Genomic DNA, 17,901 nt, shown 5'->3' with positions numbered 1-17,901 from the left:
ACTTAATCATTCTTATTTCTCTGTATTTCAGTCTACTGATGAGGAAAAAGAATGTTCCCAGCAACTCTATCAACAAGTTACCTGCATTAAACAGATTTTGACTGAAGGATGTGTCTCATCACCATTTCTGGCAATGTCTTTATGAGCTGAAGCCTTTGTCTTGTATTTCACATGTGCAGAGATTAGTGCAACAGGCAATTTCAGTACAAATCCCAAATTCAAAGTTTCTTTTGGAAATACATCAATTAACGAATAAAACATTGATCAGGTCCCTACTTAGACTTCATCCTTTTAACAGTACCAAAGTGACAACTTGCCCATCTGAGGGAATGAAGCTGTGCACCCCACTTTCCCAGTTCCCATTTACAGGCCTGTGCTTTGCTGAGACAGAGAGAAAAGAAGGGCTTGCCCCTCAGGTATGACCATATCTCGGCTGTTGCACCGTGACAGTATTTGATAGATGCTTGCCTGGGGACACAGCACAACTCAGCTAATTTAGGACTTGTAGTGATTACCTATAGATAGTACTTCCTATAATTATTCCTATATTAGTATATATATCTTCCCAATAAATGACTTAATTAATAACTTCATTATTAATTTACTGGATGTGCATGCCTCCTTAAAAAGGTTACAATCCATTTTTAGCTTTGATATTGAGTTGCAGAGGGAGGATGTTAGCAGCACTACAATGCATAGCTGTCCTGGATCTGTATTTTCTATTTGCCCAAAGCCATTGTATCCTTGCAACTTTCTACATAACAAAACCAAGTTGCATACACATCACACCTACCAAGAAAATTAATGTGCTTTTTGTACTGCAACATTTCTAATAACACTGAGCATTACAAATTAATATTAAAAAAATCTATGTTCTATGTTGAAATAAACAAATACTGATTAATTAATTTAGCCAGTTTTGTTCCAACCAAACTCTGGTATGTGGAATGAAGTTTTAGACTATTATAATTCTTGCCAAATTAGTACTAGCTCGCATTAGACTACTTATTATTTTAAAATATTTGTTAATTTATTAAAATCTACTCTTCCATGCAATATGTCACCTTGGAAAAAGTAGGAACAACTGATTTATGCAGGCAGAAACCAGCGTGAGACACGGCATGTCTTCCTTGCCTTCCCTAAGTGCTATAGAACATAATTAAGATATTTATAAATGTGAGTATAAATAAGGTAAGAGATTCTAAAACCATTTTAAAGTCCCTAACATTCCTTTTTTTCTGAGTATCAAAGACAGCACCAATAGCCAAACATTTTCCAATACTCTACCACTGCAGAATGTTCTAAGTATGTGAAGACTGTCTTGCACCCTTGATCCTGTGATCCAAGCCTAGTGAAATTGCTCCCAGGTATATAAAGCCTATCTGCTTGGGTTCTAAGCTGGCATTAGCCACAGAAGGATGTCACATTTTTTTTAATACCAAAAACAATCTTGGATTTAGTTCAGTTAGATATTTAATAGTGGGATTTGCCAGACCATCACTGAAGACACTAGTTCATCTTGTCGTTGCTGCTTGGTCTTCTTGTTCACTCTTCTGTGTCCTTGGCCACCAGAAATTACTAATACTGAACTTGCTTTCATTTTCTTAGATTTCTGTCTTTTACTTTTAAAGGAGATATTTTGATCTTTCAGAAGCTCATAAATGTTACTGTCCTCTGGTCTGTGTTCTAGGGAACCTGATCCATGAGACAAAGTCAGGGATCCAGAGGATGATGACAAGTCACTTCTCTGTGCAATGGAGCCTGCAGAATCCCCCAGCCAAACTGCAGTGTCCTGGGTGTTACTGAGGGAAGAGCCCGGCCGTTCGCTGTGCAGAATGTTCTTTTGGTCATCGTCCCTAGGTTCTGAGCCAGGAGGGAGGCTGTTTCTCAGTTTGTTTCTGTTCTTTTTGTTTATAGATGTAGCTGTTACAAGAAACTTGACTGGGCTATTGTGTGCATGGTATGACACCATTCCTCTTCCTGGAGCCAAAAGAGAAGACACAATTAAAGAACATTATTTCTCAGACCACAGTGTTCTACCATAATTAGTTCATGAAATTTGCTCAGAATAGCGTTACTCTTAAAGCCCTATTATATGCATCCAGTCTATTGCCTTGTGTGGACACTATTTACAGGAAAAAAAGTACAAAAATAATGTTCTAACACAAGTGTCTTAGGACTAATAAATCAGCTGAAATATGGCATATGAACTTTAGATGATGTACTTTTGTGCTCTGTTCTCACTATGGCATGAGCACAGAAATACTGCTGACTTTTCAGCTGGAATCAACACAAATGTAACACTATGTTTTCTCCAGTAATCCCCACACATTTTGTGGACCCCAGATTAATCCTGTTCTACCTCTGTACCTCTCCAGAACAGTATGAGAACACCTTTTTCATTGCAACAGACCCATCCACACTGTAGAACAGGAACTAAAACTCATCCTTCTGGTTGTCTAGTTACCATTATAGATTCATAAGGAACTGACAGAACAATCATTTTTTCTTTTTCTTTTTTTTTTTTTTTTAAGTATTTAATCAGTCAGATATTGGTGGTACAAGGAAGATTTACACAGTGCATATACTTAGAATGTATGAAAAAAAATTGCACATGGCCAAATTGAGAAGCTGTAACAGCATCAATAGATGTGCCTTTTACAGCAAAAAAAAAGAGAGAAAAAAAAAATCTATCAATAAGCAACACTATTAAAAAGAGCTAGGCTAGCAAGGGGGAAAGCCCACAAATCCTAAAATCACTACATCCATCCCTAACTCCCAAATGCATTTCACATTTTAAGGAAACATTTCACATTTTAAAGATTCTGCTTTTACAGGAAGTACATTCATATTAAGATGAATTATCGCTATTGGAAACATAATGGGGAAAAGCCACAGTTTTAAAATTCAAAACACAGTTACCAAAGACTATAAAAACAGATCCCTAAATGTAATGTTTCTAGAAATTTTGATCCCAGATAAATGCAAGAATATATGACATAAACCAAAATAATAAAACAGAAAATGGAAGAATGAGAGACTTTTTGATTCTGCAACTATGCATATTCTTGTAATTGTATTTATTTTCACCTAAGATAGTTTCCAGATTTTTACAAAGCGTTTATCCTGTGTCACACCAGATTATTGCTGCGTATTTTGCTGAACACAGAGGATTTAATTTTCATTTTGTGAAGTTACATAAGCTTTTTTTTCCCCCTGGAGGAAGCTGCAAACAGCTTGCCTCATAAAAATCTGCCAGCTTCCCTCTTCAACACAGAAGCTTGAGCAGAATTCTGAATCCAAAACATTGGGGAAAAGCCCCTATTAAAAACACTTTTAAAACCTTGCTTCTAATAGTAGCCTGAACATTTGTATAGTGATACAGCAGCATTCATGTGCTTGTATTTCAAATGGGGTAATATGAAAGTAACTCATAAACACATCTCTCCAGAATGCAAAATGTTAAAAAAATGAAATATATACTCTCATATATTCCAAGTTTCCAGTTTGGGGGAAAAGGGAACACAACTAATTTATTCAAAAAGCAGTTAGACAATATGCTCATTTTTAAGTATCTACGTCTCTAAACCTAATGCATCTATTTTCCCTAAATCTGGAAATAAGACTCTGCATTCTCTTCTCATCCCCATGTATTTGGCTGTACTCAGACAGGATTAATGCCTATCTCTTAAAGAAAAACAGTTGTCCCCTCTCAAACAACTGAGACAAAACTAGACAAGTATCTGGATAACACTGTAAAGCTCAGAAAGAAAAACAAATATAATTTCATCACACAGCTCTAACTTTTATCTAAACAATACATATAATTTGGCCGGTTCACTTAAGTTACTGGCAGAAGAGAAGTGACATCTTCAGTACTCAATCTGTTTGAGCAATTTCACTCACCAGTTACTTTGGGAATCCCCTGCAGGCGTGGCACTGGTAAGGCTACAATGATCCCCAGGTTTGTTCCAACCAGCAGCAAGCCATGGCACACCAGGAGGCTGGTCACAGAGACACGCTGCTGCCCTGCGGGGTTTAGCAAGAGCTCCGTCACTGAACAGTGGTGACCTTTGCCCAGATCAGAGCAACTTCAGGCAAACACAACCAGCTGAACCATCTCAATTCAGCAAAACACTCATTGCAAGGCAAAGACTTTGTTGGATTCTGGAATTACACTTTACATACACAACAATTTAAATATTATTGAACATCTGAAACATTCTGCCCTAAATCTCTGAACCACAGCATCCAGAGGTAGACACAGATTGTCTCTACAAACATGCTTTTATGAACAGGCTATGTTTGTATATTCCCAATAATAAAACAGAAAAGCATTTCACTTCACAATACTCAGTAACACTCTATACTCATGACTCAAGGTGGCTCATGAATATTTTTTTCTCCTAATTTTTAATCTGTGAAACTCTATCAGAAGTGCTGCGTCCACCTGTCTAAGTTTGGGTCCCCACATACAAGAATGGCATGGACATATTGGAAGAAGTCCAGACAAGATGAACAGGGGACTGGAGATATTAAAGGAAGTGTTGTCTGCATCTACCTGATGGAAGGATGCACAGAAGACAGACAGACTCTGTCCACATGTGCACAATGATATGATAAGACACAACATGCTCAAATTCAGAACATGGGAAAATTTTATTCTATTCAGGGAAAAGCTGCATCACCATAAAGGTGGTGAAAAACTGCAATGGGTTGCTGAGAGAGGTAGTGGGATCTCCATCCTATTCATAAGTATTAAAGATTTGGCTGGACAAGACATTGAACAACCAGGTCTAATCAGGCCTTCTTCATGAAGAATGAACAAGACTGCCTCCAGAGTAAATTCCAATCAAAATTACTCCATGATTCTATGGTTTTCTACAACACTATTTACAGGATTGCTATTTTTCTAGTGAAAACAAAGTAATTTTTGCTTGCAATGCTGACTAAAAATATCTTTGATTCCATTTAAATGGATTTTCAAAATGTCCATGACAAGCTTCAGAAACGGAAACTATGGTCTGCCCAAACTTTTGCCCAAGATCATGGGGCAGAGCATTTAAATTCTGCTCGAAGCTCAAGGAGTTTCAGGTCCAAAGCATATACATTCTGGCATTTATTATTAACTCTACATGTAAGAGAGCAGTCATTCCATCTTCATCATAGTTCTCAAACTGTGAATCACTTCATCAGTAGGTCTAGAATTTGAATTCCACGTTTGACTTAACTTGAGTGAACCCTCATGTTCAACACTTTGGAGAAGGATCTTAATTATGGTGTTTCACAAATGAATGCATTTTCTGTCTTGTCCCTTGGAGCTGAGCTCATTTACATCCAGGAATATATGAATTACAGACTCACTGGGAAAGCAGGGAAGGAGCAGCTTGACAGTCACCTAAAGCACTTGATGGGAAAACTGGAGGCAGACCACAGTCCAAGTCTTTCCTCACAGAACTTTACAAAACCAAATATTAACCCAGCAATGGTGTGTTTTAAGAAACTCACATAAGGTCAGATCTGGAATCCAAGGTCTCTCTACCTTGGAGTAGAAAAAGTACATCCTAAACCACCCTAAAGGCACAATGATTAGGTCATCCCAGTCAGGTGTATCAAGGACAAGTCTAAAAGGCTTCACCTACTTGTGCAGACCTTCAGGAACTACTACATTGAGTTCCATGAACTATACATGTTTATATTGGAAGGATGCATCATCCCTCATCAGCTAAATAACCAAGGATAGTCTATGTTGTACACAAATTACAAATCTTTTGAGTATTTTTTGCCTTTTCAATGGGTTTGTTTTTAGTTGGATTTGGTGTTAGGGTTTTTTTTTTTGTTTTGGCTTTTTTGAGATATTAATGGGATTAATTTAGTTTCCAAAACAAAGCACAATAAGGCACTCCTTCAGCACAAAAGAAGTTTCAGAATAATGCCCAAACACCTCTGTGTTCTGGAGTTTTCAAAAATCAGTATTTGAATTCTGTGATTTAGAGTTCAGGCTTGCTCAATTTTTTTATGACATGTGAGTCCTTTCCTACCACCTGTACCACAGCAAGTGCAAGCTAAGGTACAAGCTTAGCTTAACTTAGAGTTTGTTCTACAAACTACACAAATACTTGAGTACAATGTTTAACTTTTAATATTATCAAAAGCTCCAAGTGCACTGGTGCCTCTCAATCCCCTGCAGAAGCAAGATGTTCCTATTTTTAGAACTTTAATGCTTTTTAAGCATTTAAAAGATAACATTATATTCATGATTTCATACTCCAAGCCTAAAACAACTTTTAGACAGTAATTTTCCCCTGGCAAATATATGTTACTGTTTCCATAGGTAAAACCAACAAATTATCAGCCAGCAACTTAGCATCTTAAACATTGACCACAACCTAAAGCATGAAACAGCTACAGTGGGGTTAAAATAAAAATTGCTTGCTGTGAAATCTTGGAGAAGGAAACATCTGCATCTGAGAAGATACTTTAAATAACATAAAATAAATTATATATATATATATATATATACACACACATACATATGTATGTATACGTTTAAAAAATGCTAACTTAAAATATTAATTTATCTGCTAGCCAAGGTTTGAAATCATATTTATCTTTGTTATTTTCTGACTTTTTGTTTTGATATATTTCAAATTCAGAGGAAAATAGTCAATCCAATTCCCCAGAAAATATTATGCAATAAGCAGACAAATTAGCAAGTCAAGAAGGGAAAATGATAAACATATTACAAAACCAATAAAATACTCATCTTTATATAGCAACTTTAGATCACACTGTCCAAATGAGGAAAAAGCTGTTAAAACCTCTAAATTAATCTGACCAAGATCTTGACTTTCCAAGAACTGAAGCCAGTAATTAAGTGTATGGTCTGCTCTGTGTTCACCCTTCTCAGGTCTCCATTACAACAACCAGAGCTGGATAAATCCTTACAGATCTGAATTCAACTCCAATTAGGTGTGAGGACATTGCTCCATGGCCATGCTGCTCCTACAATGTAAAAAACCAGCCCACTGTACAGATCTGCTGGGCTGACCTCAAGTTTTCTCATCTTTTTATCATTTCCCAACAGTAATCATAAAGCAACTGCATTTCATGCTCTGGCACCTGGCAGGGTGGGGAAAAAAGCAAGCTGTAAAGCCTCATATTATAGTTGTTTTTTTGTAGAGAGGAAATGATACTCTTTTCCCTTTGCTTTTGCCATCTGTTTCCAGGAAACACTCATGCCATTAGAGGATATATGGATATAAACAGAATATGGCAAGTTAAGCAGAAATCATCTCTATGTTAAACAGGTAACTTGTGATCATCCATATGAGCAATGAAGTATCAAGGTCACAGTAATTACAGTAGTCTCTTTAAAAGGGCAAATTCTTGTAGAGCTGAGGGCAAAAACTTTTTAAGGATGTTCTTTAATAAAATACTGACTGTGACTATGAAAAAAACAAGTGGTCTGTTCATGTACAGTATGATTTTTTTGATGTGAGCTCTGACAAAGGCTGGTGAAAAACTGACTTTGTTGATCCTTCAGCTACAGATCACAAAATTTAAGCATAAACTTGCTCTACAAATGACATATCTTGCACTAGTGAAGTGTGAATATTTGTTTTCAAATGTTAATAGATTTCTCTGCTGCTCAGCATGCCCTCTGTTAAGATAACAGAGCTGTATTTGGGCTCCTTAAAAGCAATCCAGCTGTAGTGTGAATCCACAGTGAACCAGATAGTGAAATACACAGCTAGCTGGATCTATAACAATGACTATGCTCTTCCTCTCAACCACTCTCTTCCTTTCTCACATGGCATTTGATCTTTTGTTACAGAACACAAATTTGTTATACATTATTAAGAAATATTTTTTATGATATTTGAAGTAGAGGTAGTGCAGACCCATCTAGACCAAATGTTTATCCCCCAGTCACCTCTGTGATCCTGGTTTCATTTCCAGTCCTGCATTCCTACACACAAACTTTCCACAGCTCCAGAAAGTGAGAGCCCTCCAATCTCCAAAACTCAGAAGTGGACTGCCAGACATTTAAAATTACCTCCAGCAGGTAAAGAATCTGCCAGACACAGTCTGTTTTTTGCATTACTAAACTTCTCCAAATCATAAGGACAATTGCCTTCTGTGCCATTTCACTCCCCTGTGATTCTGTCCTTCACAAGACAGAGAGCTGTGATATTTAAACCTCTCTTCTCCTAAGAACAAAATTGGGGAAATCTACTGCTATGAGAACTCATTATTAAGGTTATGAGACCCTCCTACTCTGCTTAGTTACTGTGGTTATCTTTTCAGTACTGTAACTCACAGTAATCATTCCTAACAGTGACAGTAATATTTTCTTTTATTTGTACAGTATAACAACAAAAAAATTTCATTAGCTTACTGAAGCAACGTTCCTCTTATTTACATTACTTTTAAGTGAAGACATCTCTAGGTAGCCTATTGGGCCAGAATACATCTTGTTTCTTCTAACATCCAGGGAAAATAAGCCCAGCTTCTTCGAAGTTATACTGAGATCTTGCCCTTTTATATCTCTCTTCTAAAGACTCTTAGTAATATTTTTGCAAAAATTTATTCTCTCATTTCACCACTACTTAAATTTTTACTTATCTTTTATTTCTGCATATTAAGGAACTTCTATTGAATTTCAGAAAGCTGACAGAGCTGTTTACTTTAAAACTAGATCTCATAAAAATCTCTCATGAAGGCAAATACATACCTTGTAAATATACAGCTATTTCATCTTGTTGTAATTCAGTTTCACTTTGGTGGGTTTTTTATCCTTTTTTATCTTAATATATACTATACAGAACCTGATTCTTTAGCTCCTTTTAATTCTGAAACTGCTGCTTTATTATGTAAACCTCCTACAACTCTGTCTTTTAGGTTTTGTTGTTGCAGCATTTTTGAGATCATATAAACAGGCCTGAGAGCTGCTGCTAAATAATTGAAATTCAGTTCATTTTTGGAAAGGAGTTTCCCTTTGAACATTTGCTATAATAATGTCCTACTCCCAAAATAGCCTTCCATTTCCATTCACTGGTGTGCTTTCTGTGAAGACACTGAGAAAAAAAAAGGAATTAAAATGGGTAGGAATGACACCAAGGAGCTATAATTAGCTAAAAGTCTTGACAAAAATAATGGTATGTTATATCAGCAGTTTTATTGCCATGGCAATGAACATAAAGCTAAATTTTTGAATATATTTATATGCAGAAAATATGTATAAGGGGGGTCTTACTTCCCTTTTCCCCCTTGCTATGAAAAGCAGAGCATACTAAAAGTGAATCCTTTTACAATTGATCTTGATTTATTTGCACAATTCTGATTAATTCAATCAAATTATCTATTTAAAGGCAGATGATTTGCTGCTGTTCAGTGCTGGAGCTATGGTCAAACACCACATGTAAAAAGCACCCTATCTGGAACATGGCAAACAGACAAAATTTATAATGGAGTTTTATTGCAAAGCTAATGCCATCTGAAAGAAAACATGGTAAGAAGAAGACACTGAAAAAGTGAAATATTTTTGATGCAAGATTTATGCCTAACTCCTGTGAGAATATAAATATAATCTCTGTGTGGGAAGAACTGGCTTCAGCTGGAAAAACTAAGCAATAAAGCTGGCGCACACATTGCCCATAAAAACTGCGGAAGTTTGGTCTATTCCAGTCTACAAACAGGGAGAGACAGAAAGAATGGCTGTCCACTCATGGATACCTCATGTTCAGCCATGCCAGTACCACTTTTCTGTCTCTCTCCTCCCAGCACAGCCCCAGCTCCCACCTGATGTGCTTGCTGATGCTGAAGCCTTTGTCATCCACTTGCTAAACTGATACAAGTCATTTCAACTGCTTATTGAACAGCTTCTGTCTTAAAACACGTAAAGAGTTTTAATTTTTAAAATTTTATCCTAACAACCACAGGTTAGACTTAAAACTAATCACTTAATTCACCAAATTAGAGCTTGGGTCAGCAAAACACTGAACACACTCCAAAATGGCAGCATGTGAGTGGTTCAGCTGAGTTCCCTGGATCTACTGATGTAACTAAAAGTGGTTTTTTGGTCCAGATACTAGGCAAAATGATTCCATCATGTACTAGATTCTAAGGTTCCAAAAGCAAATGCTAATCTCTGCAGAGTAAACACAATTTCGTGACAGATTACATTGTCCAGCTGTTTCACAGTCCCACAAAAAATATGACCAAACAGAGGAATCCACCTGCTTATCTCAACCTGCTGTTACTCAACCAGCTCACTGCACACATTGTTCACCTGGGCAGCAGATGGACTATGACTTATTAAAGTAAACAGTCAGGAGACACTTACCAGACTCAAAGTCTGAGATGAACCTTCTGATTCTGGCCTTATCTAGAGCATTGAAGAACAACAGTGATATAACAAAAAATGTTACCATATGATGCAATTCAGCTACCTGGCAACATATTGTGAACAGGTGTGGCAATGTTGACATCCTGGAGGTGTTTCAGTGTCTCCGTGTGGAACAGTCGAAGGGTAGATCCAGATGTGAAGGCAATCCAGACTCCCACTCCAGCCACAGCCATGTGAGAGATTACCATCCCTTCCTCTTGATGGGCTTCAAAGTGGTTCTGCAAGAAAAACAAGGGTTCTGTGGGGAGATGCAAGTCAAGGATATTACTCAGCTTTCTTACCAGCTTTTCAGTGTAAGCACTGTATCTTCATCCTCTATGACAAGGACAAAGCTTCCTCTGCCTTGCTCAGGATATGTTCTGATAGCTGTGTATGATGTGTTTTGGAAATATATCATCATTAGTAATAGAAGGATTCTTAGGTCTTGAGCCAGGGTTCCACCTAACAACAGATTAACTCAGATTTTCTGGTTTATAAATATATTGCATGATAGGGGCCGGCAAGCCCAAAACAGCTGAGAGTTAAAAGGATTTCATATTTCTTTATTTATACTCCTTTGGGAAAACTACCACAGCTGCACTTTTATCTAGAGCAGAACTTCTATTTCAACAATAAAAAAATACTTTTCTTTTGTTCTGCTGTGGGTCCTTTCATAGCAAGAATAACAATGTAATAAAAAGTCATATTTAGAAAGTAGAGTGTTTAAGAATTTAAACACACAATTTGCTCAATTACATACATAACAATGTCAGCCTTAATATTGCAGTTTGGTTTTTAATGCTTCTGAATTTCACAAGTATTAGCTATATTGTTTTCCTATCCTTCAAAGAATTGATGCTTCTCATTATAACAGCCAAAATCCTCTATCTAAATGTAAGTAACATAACACTTTGAAGATAGACTTTTTTCCTTGATCTTGATCAGTTACAGCCTGGCTCCAGGAAGGCAGAAATCTCCCTCTCTGTATGTCTCTATTAACATGTGAGATAAAGCTGTAGTAAAGTTTCTTAATCACTAACAAGAAGGAGGGATTGTTTTCCCCCCAGTTTGGTCTAGTAAGAAGACTGTCTCTGAAGTTGAACATAGCCTTTTATTGTTGTGCCAGCTATTATCAGAGAGCCAGTCTGATAAACATAAAACTAACTTAGCTAAATAAATGACAAACTGTTCCTTGGATAAAAATCTCTCACTGAGGGGTATGGAAGTAATAAGTGCTCTAATATTCACTTAATGTATTATATATTCTTTATTACATTTGCAGATAAAATGCAGAAGTACCTCCTCCTTCCTTGTGAAATATACTTAAGTTTCCAGGTGTTACAATTAAGTTACATTTTGGCTTTTTTTTCATTAATATCTAAATATAATAAGGTTATAGATATATTGTTGAAGTTTTCCATCAAAACTCAACTAACAGGCTAAGATCAGAGACAAAGAAGATTTCCACAAAGAAAAGCTTTTGGTATTATGTTTACTAAGCACTTTTTTTTTTTTATACTTTGTTACTGCATAAATTATTATTTTCACTGAGAAATTTGCTGTTTAAAGAGGATGAGAATTATCTTTTGTGCTTTTCATTTGTTAACATTATTCTCCAAATGTTCAGTTTTAGTAAATGAACAGAGTTTTCTCTCCAGCTGTCAGGCAGTGGTTCAGTTTTTGAGTGTTACTGTATTACCTTTTGATTCTTTGAATAATAACACTGCAGAATGTAAGGTAAGCTACTCTGGCAGACACATTTATATTCACTGTTTTCCTCAAGTAACCAGTATTCATTCATTACCAAATGATATACACAATTTGAAAATCATAAGATTTATTCAACAGAAGAATTTATCCATAAAAAACATCTTTAAAGTCAGCAACAGCCCTTATGACTAGATATGCTGACATTCTGATCATGCATGTTCCATTGAAAAAAAGATTCTAAACTATTTACTTTGTTTATAGACTCATACATCCCTACACTGGTGACTAGTTCGCTTTTGAGAACTTCTAGGGGACAGACCCACAGCTGCTGAAGCAAACCTGACCAGCAACTTGCACTCTCTGAAATTAGAAGAAAAATGAAGAAGATTGTAAAAAAATCATTTTCTCTGGAGTAATCCAACCACAGCTGACAACTATTTGGTGCCACTGAAAACAACTTGCACATGCATTTTTGTCACATTCCATTTTTACTAGCCAACTCATTATACTCCCACTAAGTCTGTCCTGCCATTTGTACAGCTGGCTGCTGGAACACACAGACCCACTTGAATCAAAATTGTATACTGCAAACATGACAAGACCTGTGGAAAGAACTATTCTTCTCATTGAAAGGGTCCTCTAACATGGAGCAAGAACATACCCCAAACTGCACCTTCTTATGCATAAATTTTTGCATAAAATATAGCTTTGACATCTGTTTCAATTACACATCTATCTGAAAACCTGTGAGCTGGTCTTTTATTTCTAATTTATTTTCTTTTTATAACAAGAAATACAGACACAAAGGAAAAAAAGATTCTCATTCCTTTTGTTATCAAAATAATTGAATTAATTTTCTTTTTCTCTTTTAGTTTTCATACCTACATTCCTCTTGCCTGGCTTTCCCCCCTCAGGCTCTCCCATTCCAACTACAGCAGCACAGAGGCTGCAGAAGGCACTGTGGATGCCACAGCCCAGTGCAGCTCAGCAGTGCTCCAGCAGTGTGGGACACAGCAGAGCCCTTCCTTTGAGGGACTGCTCACTTACACCTAACAGCTGCACCAAGAGATGAACCATGATTTCTCCAGCTTCAGGTGAAGAGGATAATGGGTGCCATTACCCTCAACCTCAAACAAATGTCTTTCACTGCTTTAAAGCAGTTACAACACTTGGGCAACGCACATTCATGTATAGGGATTTCCATATTTTTGTTCACTCAGCTGAACATTTCAGTGTAACCCCTGTATAGACATCAAAGTTTTAAAAACAAGGCAAAACAGACTAGGATAGAATCCCACTCAACCAGTGACTTTATTCTATTAAATCATCTGGCACTTTTTGAAGTTTTGAACCAAGCACAAACTGCCTTTGCAGAATCCAAGGAGCTCCAGGCACAGAGACCATTATTGGATGTAGGTCTGTACCCAACAGCAATACAGCTGTCAAAACTAAGTGACAAATTTCTTCTTCACAGAAAGAGGATCAGAGTATGTAATTAATATATAACAGCAATTGATGCATTTCTCATGTGTGCCCTGCCAAGGATCTTGAGGCATTGTGCCAGTTTGGGGCATTGTGCCAATAAAAGACATTACCTAAAACATTCTATTACAATAGCATATCATTAGAACAAGTTAATTGTGAGTCTTACCCATATTAGAGGGGGGAGAAAAGCTCAAGTGAGTAATATCCAAATCCAACACACAATGCCAAACCTGCTCATTTACTAAAAAATATTTAAGAAAGAAAAAATCTTAAATAAAAATCTTAGCAAAGCAAGGAGGCATGGAATGAGATTTTCTTCCAGGATAGTGTACTTTGCACTTAGCAAATACACAGACAGTTAATTATGAGATACCTGTGAAGCTAAGCCTCACAAGGACAAGTTTAAAAAACAGACTTGAATATGCTGATGGATTTGCACAAACATGGCCTTAAAATCTTGCCAGATGCCTTTACAGATAATGTACATGATGCAGAGCACATAGTATGCATGCATGACAGTAGCAATGAAGTAGCAAGCAGCTGCATTGCAGTATACATGGAGTATCTCCATATTATGTATATGGAGATATAAAGGAGTTCAGTAAAGAGGGAAGAGTAAAAGGTGAGCCCCCTGCAACACTTGGATTCCTGCTGATAGAGCGAAGATCACATTTATGCAAAAGATCTTGAGTCAAATCATTACAACTAACTTTCAATGAGAGAGAGCACAGAGGGAGAACAAACATTTCCTTGCTCCTGCTTCCCCTCATAGCAAATACTCTGCTCTTCACAGTAAGGAAGAGGCAGCTCAGATGTTAAAATATTTGATATAGACAGAGTTTAAATTGCCTCATATATTGTATAATATTGAAACAATATTGCCAGTGAATATGGGAAGGACAACATAGCAGATCACTTTTGGAAACCTAAGCCTAGAAAGGTTATCAAAACAAGTCAGGTCACTAAGTAGGCAGCAACACTGAAAACATTAGTGACCTGTTTGGTCTGGTGAGATGATGAGGAAAAGATCAGTATGTCTTAATACCCATAAAGAAGCAACAGAAAATGATTGCTCATTCCCAATTCTGTGAGGAACATGACACACTATGACATGGATATTTGTGTGAAATTAGAAAGATGACCCACAGCCAGACATACAGAAAATCATCATGTTCTTGAACAAAATTATATTGAAAAAATATTACTCAACCCATATGCACCATTTCTTATATGTCACTTGCTGCAGCACTTTTTGTGTGTGCAATAGACCCATAATAACCTGAGCTCTGAATACAACAGATGGCTTAGTTGAGAAATGAGAAGAAACCTCCTGTGATGCTTTTGTAGGAAAATCTGTAGTAACAGCTGAAAAGTGAAACTGCCATGTCTGAGAGATTTTGGTAGAGTACTTGTTATTTTATGTCTCCAAACTTCTGTTTTCAACACTGCAGTCCATGGCATTTTACTATATTATGACAGAGTAAGCTTTAAACATTCTTTAATCCTCAAAGTTTGTTTAACTCTGGGTTTGTTCTCCTCTGCCAGAACAGCCCAGCATAGCCCAAACTGCAGCCATATCACCAGACTTAGGGAGAGGGGTGTTACAGAATTAGGCCAGACTTGCCAAACCTACTTAGAGATCTGGCTGTATGTATCCAGCTTCACACAGTCCCAGAGGCTGTGAAACTAACAAAAGTCCATTTCAAGCACCTATCTACATCACTCATCCAAAATCTTTCCCTAATCATACCATTCAAACTACCTACAAAACAAGACTGAAAGAAAAGCAAAGTAGGAGAATATACAATCCAAGCATCTTATTAGATGAAACAAATCTCTCAGAAAACACAGAAAAAGACAGAGGAAATTAGGATGTTAGCTATTTCCCTGCAAACCCATGACAGTGACTCACAGAATCAATTGTACCAAACAGACAATTGTTGGGAGAAAACACGACCATCAAAGAAAAAAATGCAGCAACAAAGCACACAAAGAAGGAGGCTGTGAGCTCATCATGACTCCTGTTTGAAAAAACTTCATGGCTGTAAACATCATGCAATTCAGTGACACTCTATTGTAGGTTGAAGGAGATGTTGAACTCCTGATGATTCATCAACTCTTAACTTTGGACTACTAAGATACTCTTTTGGTGAAAGCTGTAATTTTGATAGAAATAAAGGCTTAACATTTTCTGGAAAATGTGGTCACAAATGTGAGTTTGAACCCTTAAGATTCTTCTCTCATTCTGAAAAAGCTGGCTTTTGTGGGACTATTCATCAGAAACTGCTCTTATGCAAATAAAATTTTTGTAGGCCACTGAGAAGCAAAACTCTGAAAAAATATATTATGAAATTATTACAAGGTACAAGTAACATCTGACTATATAGAGGCAGTCTCTTAGTTAAACCTTCTTCTGTAATTAACATGAAATGTGCCTATAGGCACCCAATTCTCTGCTGCCTTACCTAAGATTTCATTTTTAATAAAATCTCTTGCCCCAAATACTCTATCATTTCCAAGCACCTTATGGAAACCAGGGGTAAATGGCAGCAAGGTCTGCTGAGACACCAGCAGAGAACACAACAGCAGAATTACAAATTAAGTCAGTATTTTGGGCTCACCACAAGTGCAGCCTGTCCCAAAAGAATACTCAATTCCCATGGATCTTTTTGGGGGTGCTGAAATCCTGGTGGCACTGTGAGCCATTTTAGCTCCTGCCTGGAAAGGACTGCACACACACAGGGGCTGGGCAGAGCACTGACAACAGCAGCAGCAAAACCAGGACAGAGAGCCCAAGGTATTCTCCAGAAAGATCATATCTTGATCCTGAGCACAGGCAGCTTGAAAACATCCAGGGTGATGCAAGGGGAGAAGAAGTGAGTTTATTTATATACACTGTATTTTCATATTTTCAAAGAGTGAGATTTAAAAGAACTGAGACCACATTCAATAAAAAGCTCCTGAATCATGATGCTTCTTAAACACATTTTCATCTTTACAATTTCACCACTTGTACCCTGAAGCATAATAGGTGAGCAATGCTTTCAAAAGCGTTTACCTCTATGGAATGCGTCACAGTGCTGATTATAAAAATTTGTCCACCACATGCAGCCCAAATGGTCTCCTCCATCACAAGCAGACTTCTAACAGGCAGAACACCCAATTTAACTATCTTCTGAGGTTCTGTGTTCCATGTCCCATCTTCAGGAAAAAAAGAAGAAAGGTTAGACATAACCAAATGGTGACCTTTGCTTTAAAACAGTTCTGAAAAGTCCACTGCTTGAATTTCTGCAAGTTGCCACTTCAAGCTACACTGTGATTTCTGTATGATTACTTTTAGCTTCCAGGGTAAATTTGTAAGGCTAGAACAACATTAAGGAGAAAATCCAAACCCAAGTACTTATATAACTGCCAACAGAATAAATTTTATCTAGATTAAATGATAATTCAGGAATACCACATTGCTGTTCTGATTCAAGTGCGTTCCTTTCCAGAGGAAATACAGTCAGAAACCCATGGCTGATAAAACTGTCTCCAACCCAGAAGGAGCTCACAGCCAACCTATTTCAAGATGAATCAATTTCTAACTAGGACAGAATCATCCTTCATGTGCAAACTCATCAGGAAGATTTTTACTGTAGGCTGTAATGACTGCAGTTCACTCTCTAAGATCATTTTGATGGAATGGACCATCCTACTACCAAATGCTTCAATTAAGATGGAAATTAAGACCAAAAAAAAGAAGAAATTAAAACTTGGTCTTGTGCCATACCTTCACTTTTCTTACTTTTTCCTCTAATTATAAAACCCACAGTGTTTTCTTTGGACTGCATTTAGCAGATCTAAATTAAATTACACATGTGTATGTGGCACAATCAGTTATTCAGAGAGGTTCTGGTAAGAACTGCATGCTTCCACCTACTGCTATGGTCACTCTCAATTGCCATCTCTTTGAACCAAGGACTAGGAGATAATTTATCCCCAAATTTAAGAACCAGCAACATAGGCTTCTTGAAACAGTTGTTGCTTTCTCTTTTATACATACAAATTGACATGTTAAGTACATCAATAATAATTTTAATGTTTTCGCATTAGTTTATATATTGTAAGTGCTCACTGCATATAGTCTCAAAGATGACATTTCTATACATTATGATTTATTAATAATATAAAAATCTGTTAAAAGTAACTGGGTTTTACATTGAGACACAATATTTCAAAAAGCACCATTTCTTCATTGAAAAGCCTTCTTCCTGCACAAGCTGCAGAAAAGTTATTTACTTTTCTGACACTGTTTTGAACTCAGTAACTACTGA

The 17,901-nt window shown here is 36.9% G+C and overlaps 1 protein-coding gene across 2 annotated transcripts in view; it reads right to left on the bottom strand.

Annotated features, from left to right (window-relative positions):
• Nucleotides 1-417: 417 nt before the first annotated feature.
• ARHGEF10 (Rho guanine nucleotide exchange factor 10) overlaps nucleotides 418-17,901 on the bottom strand; it is a 108,667-nt gene continuing 91,183 nt past the window's right edge. For both annotated transcript variants that reach the window (XM_054279767.1, XM_054279768.1), the window contains 4 exons: nucleotides 16,644-16,786; nucleotides 10,455-10,629; nucleotides 3,907-4,029; nucleotides 418-1,980 (listed from right to left, as the gene is read on the bottom strand). In XM_054279767.1, the coding sequence (XP_054135742.1) occupies nucleotides 1,466-1,980; nucleotides 3,907-4,029; nucleotides 10,455-10,629; nucleotides 16,644-16,786 (956 nt within the window). In that variant the 3' untranslated portion in view covers nucleotides 418-1,465. The remainder of the gene's footprint in view (nucleotides 1,981-3,906; nucleotides 4,030-10,454; nucleotides 10,630-16,643; nucleotides 16,787-17,901) is intronic.

Source organism: Melozone crissalis, unplaced genomic scaffold (assembly GCF_028551555.1).
Source record: "Melozone crissalis strain CALT ecotype California unplaced genomic scaffold, PUWL_Pcris_2 ptg000027l_1, whole genome shotgun sequence".
NCBI lineage: Eukaryota > Metazoa > Chordata > Aves > Passeriformes > Passerellidae > Melozone > Melozone crissalis.
Note: the sequence above shows the minus strand (reverse complement) of the source record. Positions and strands in the feature narration are given on the sequence as shown.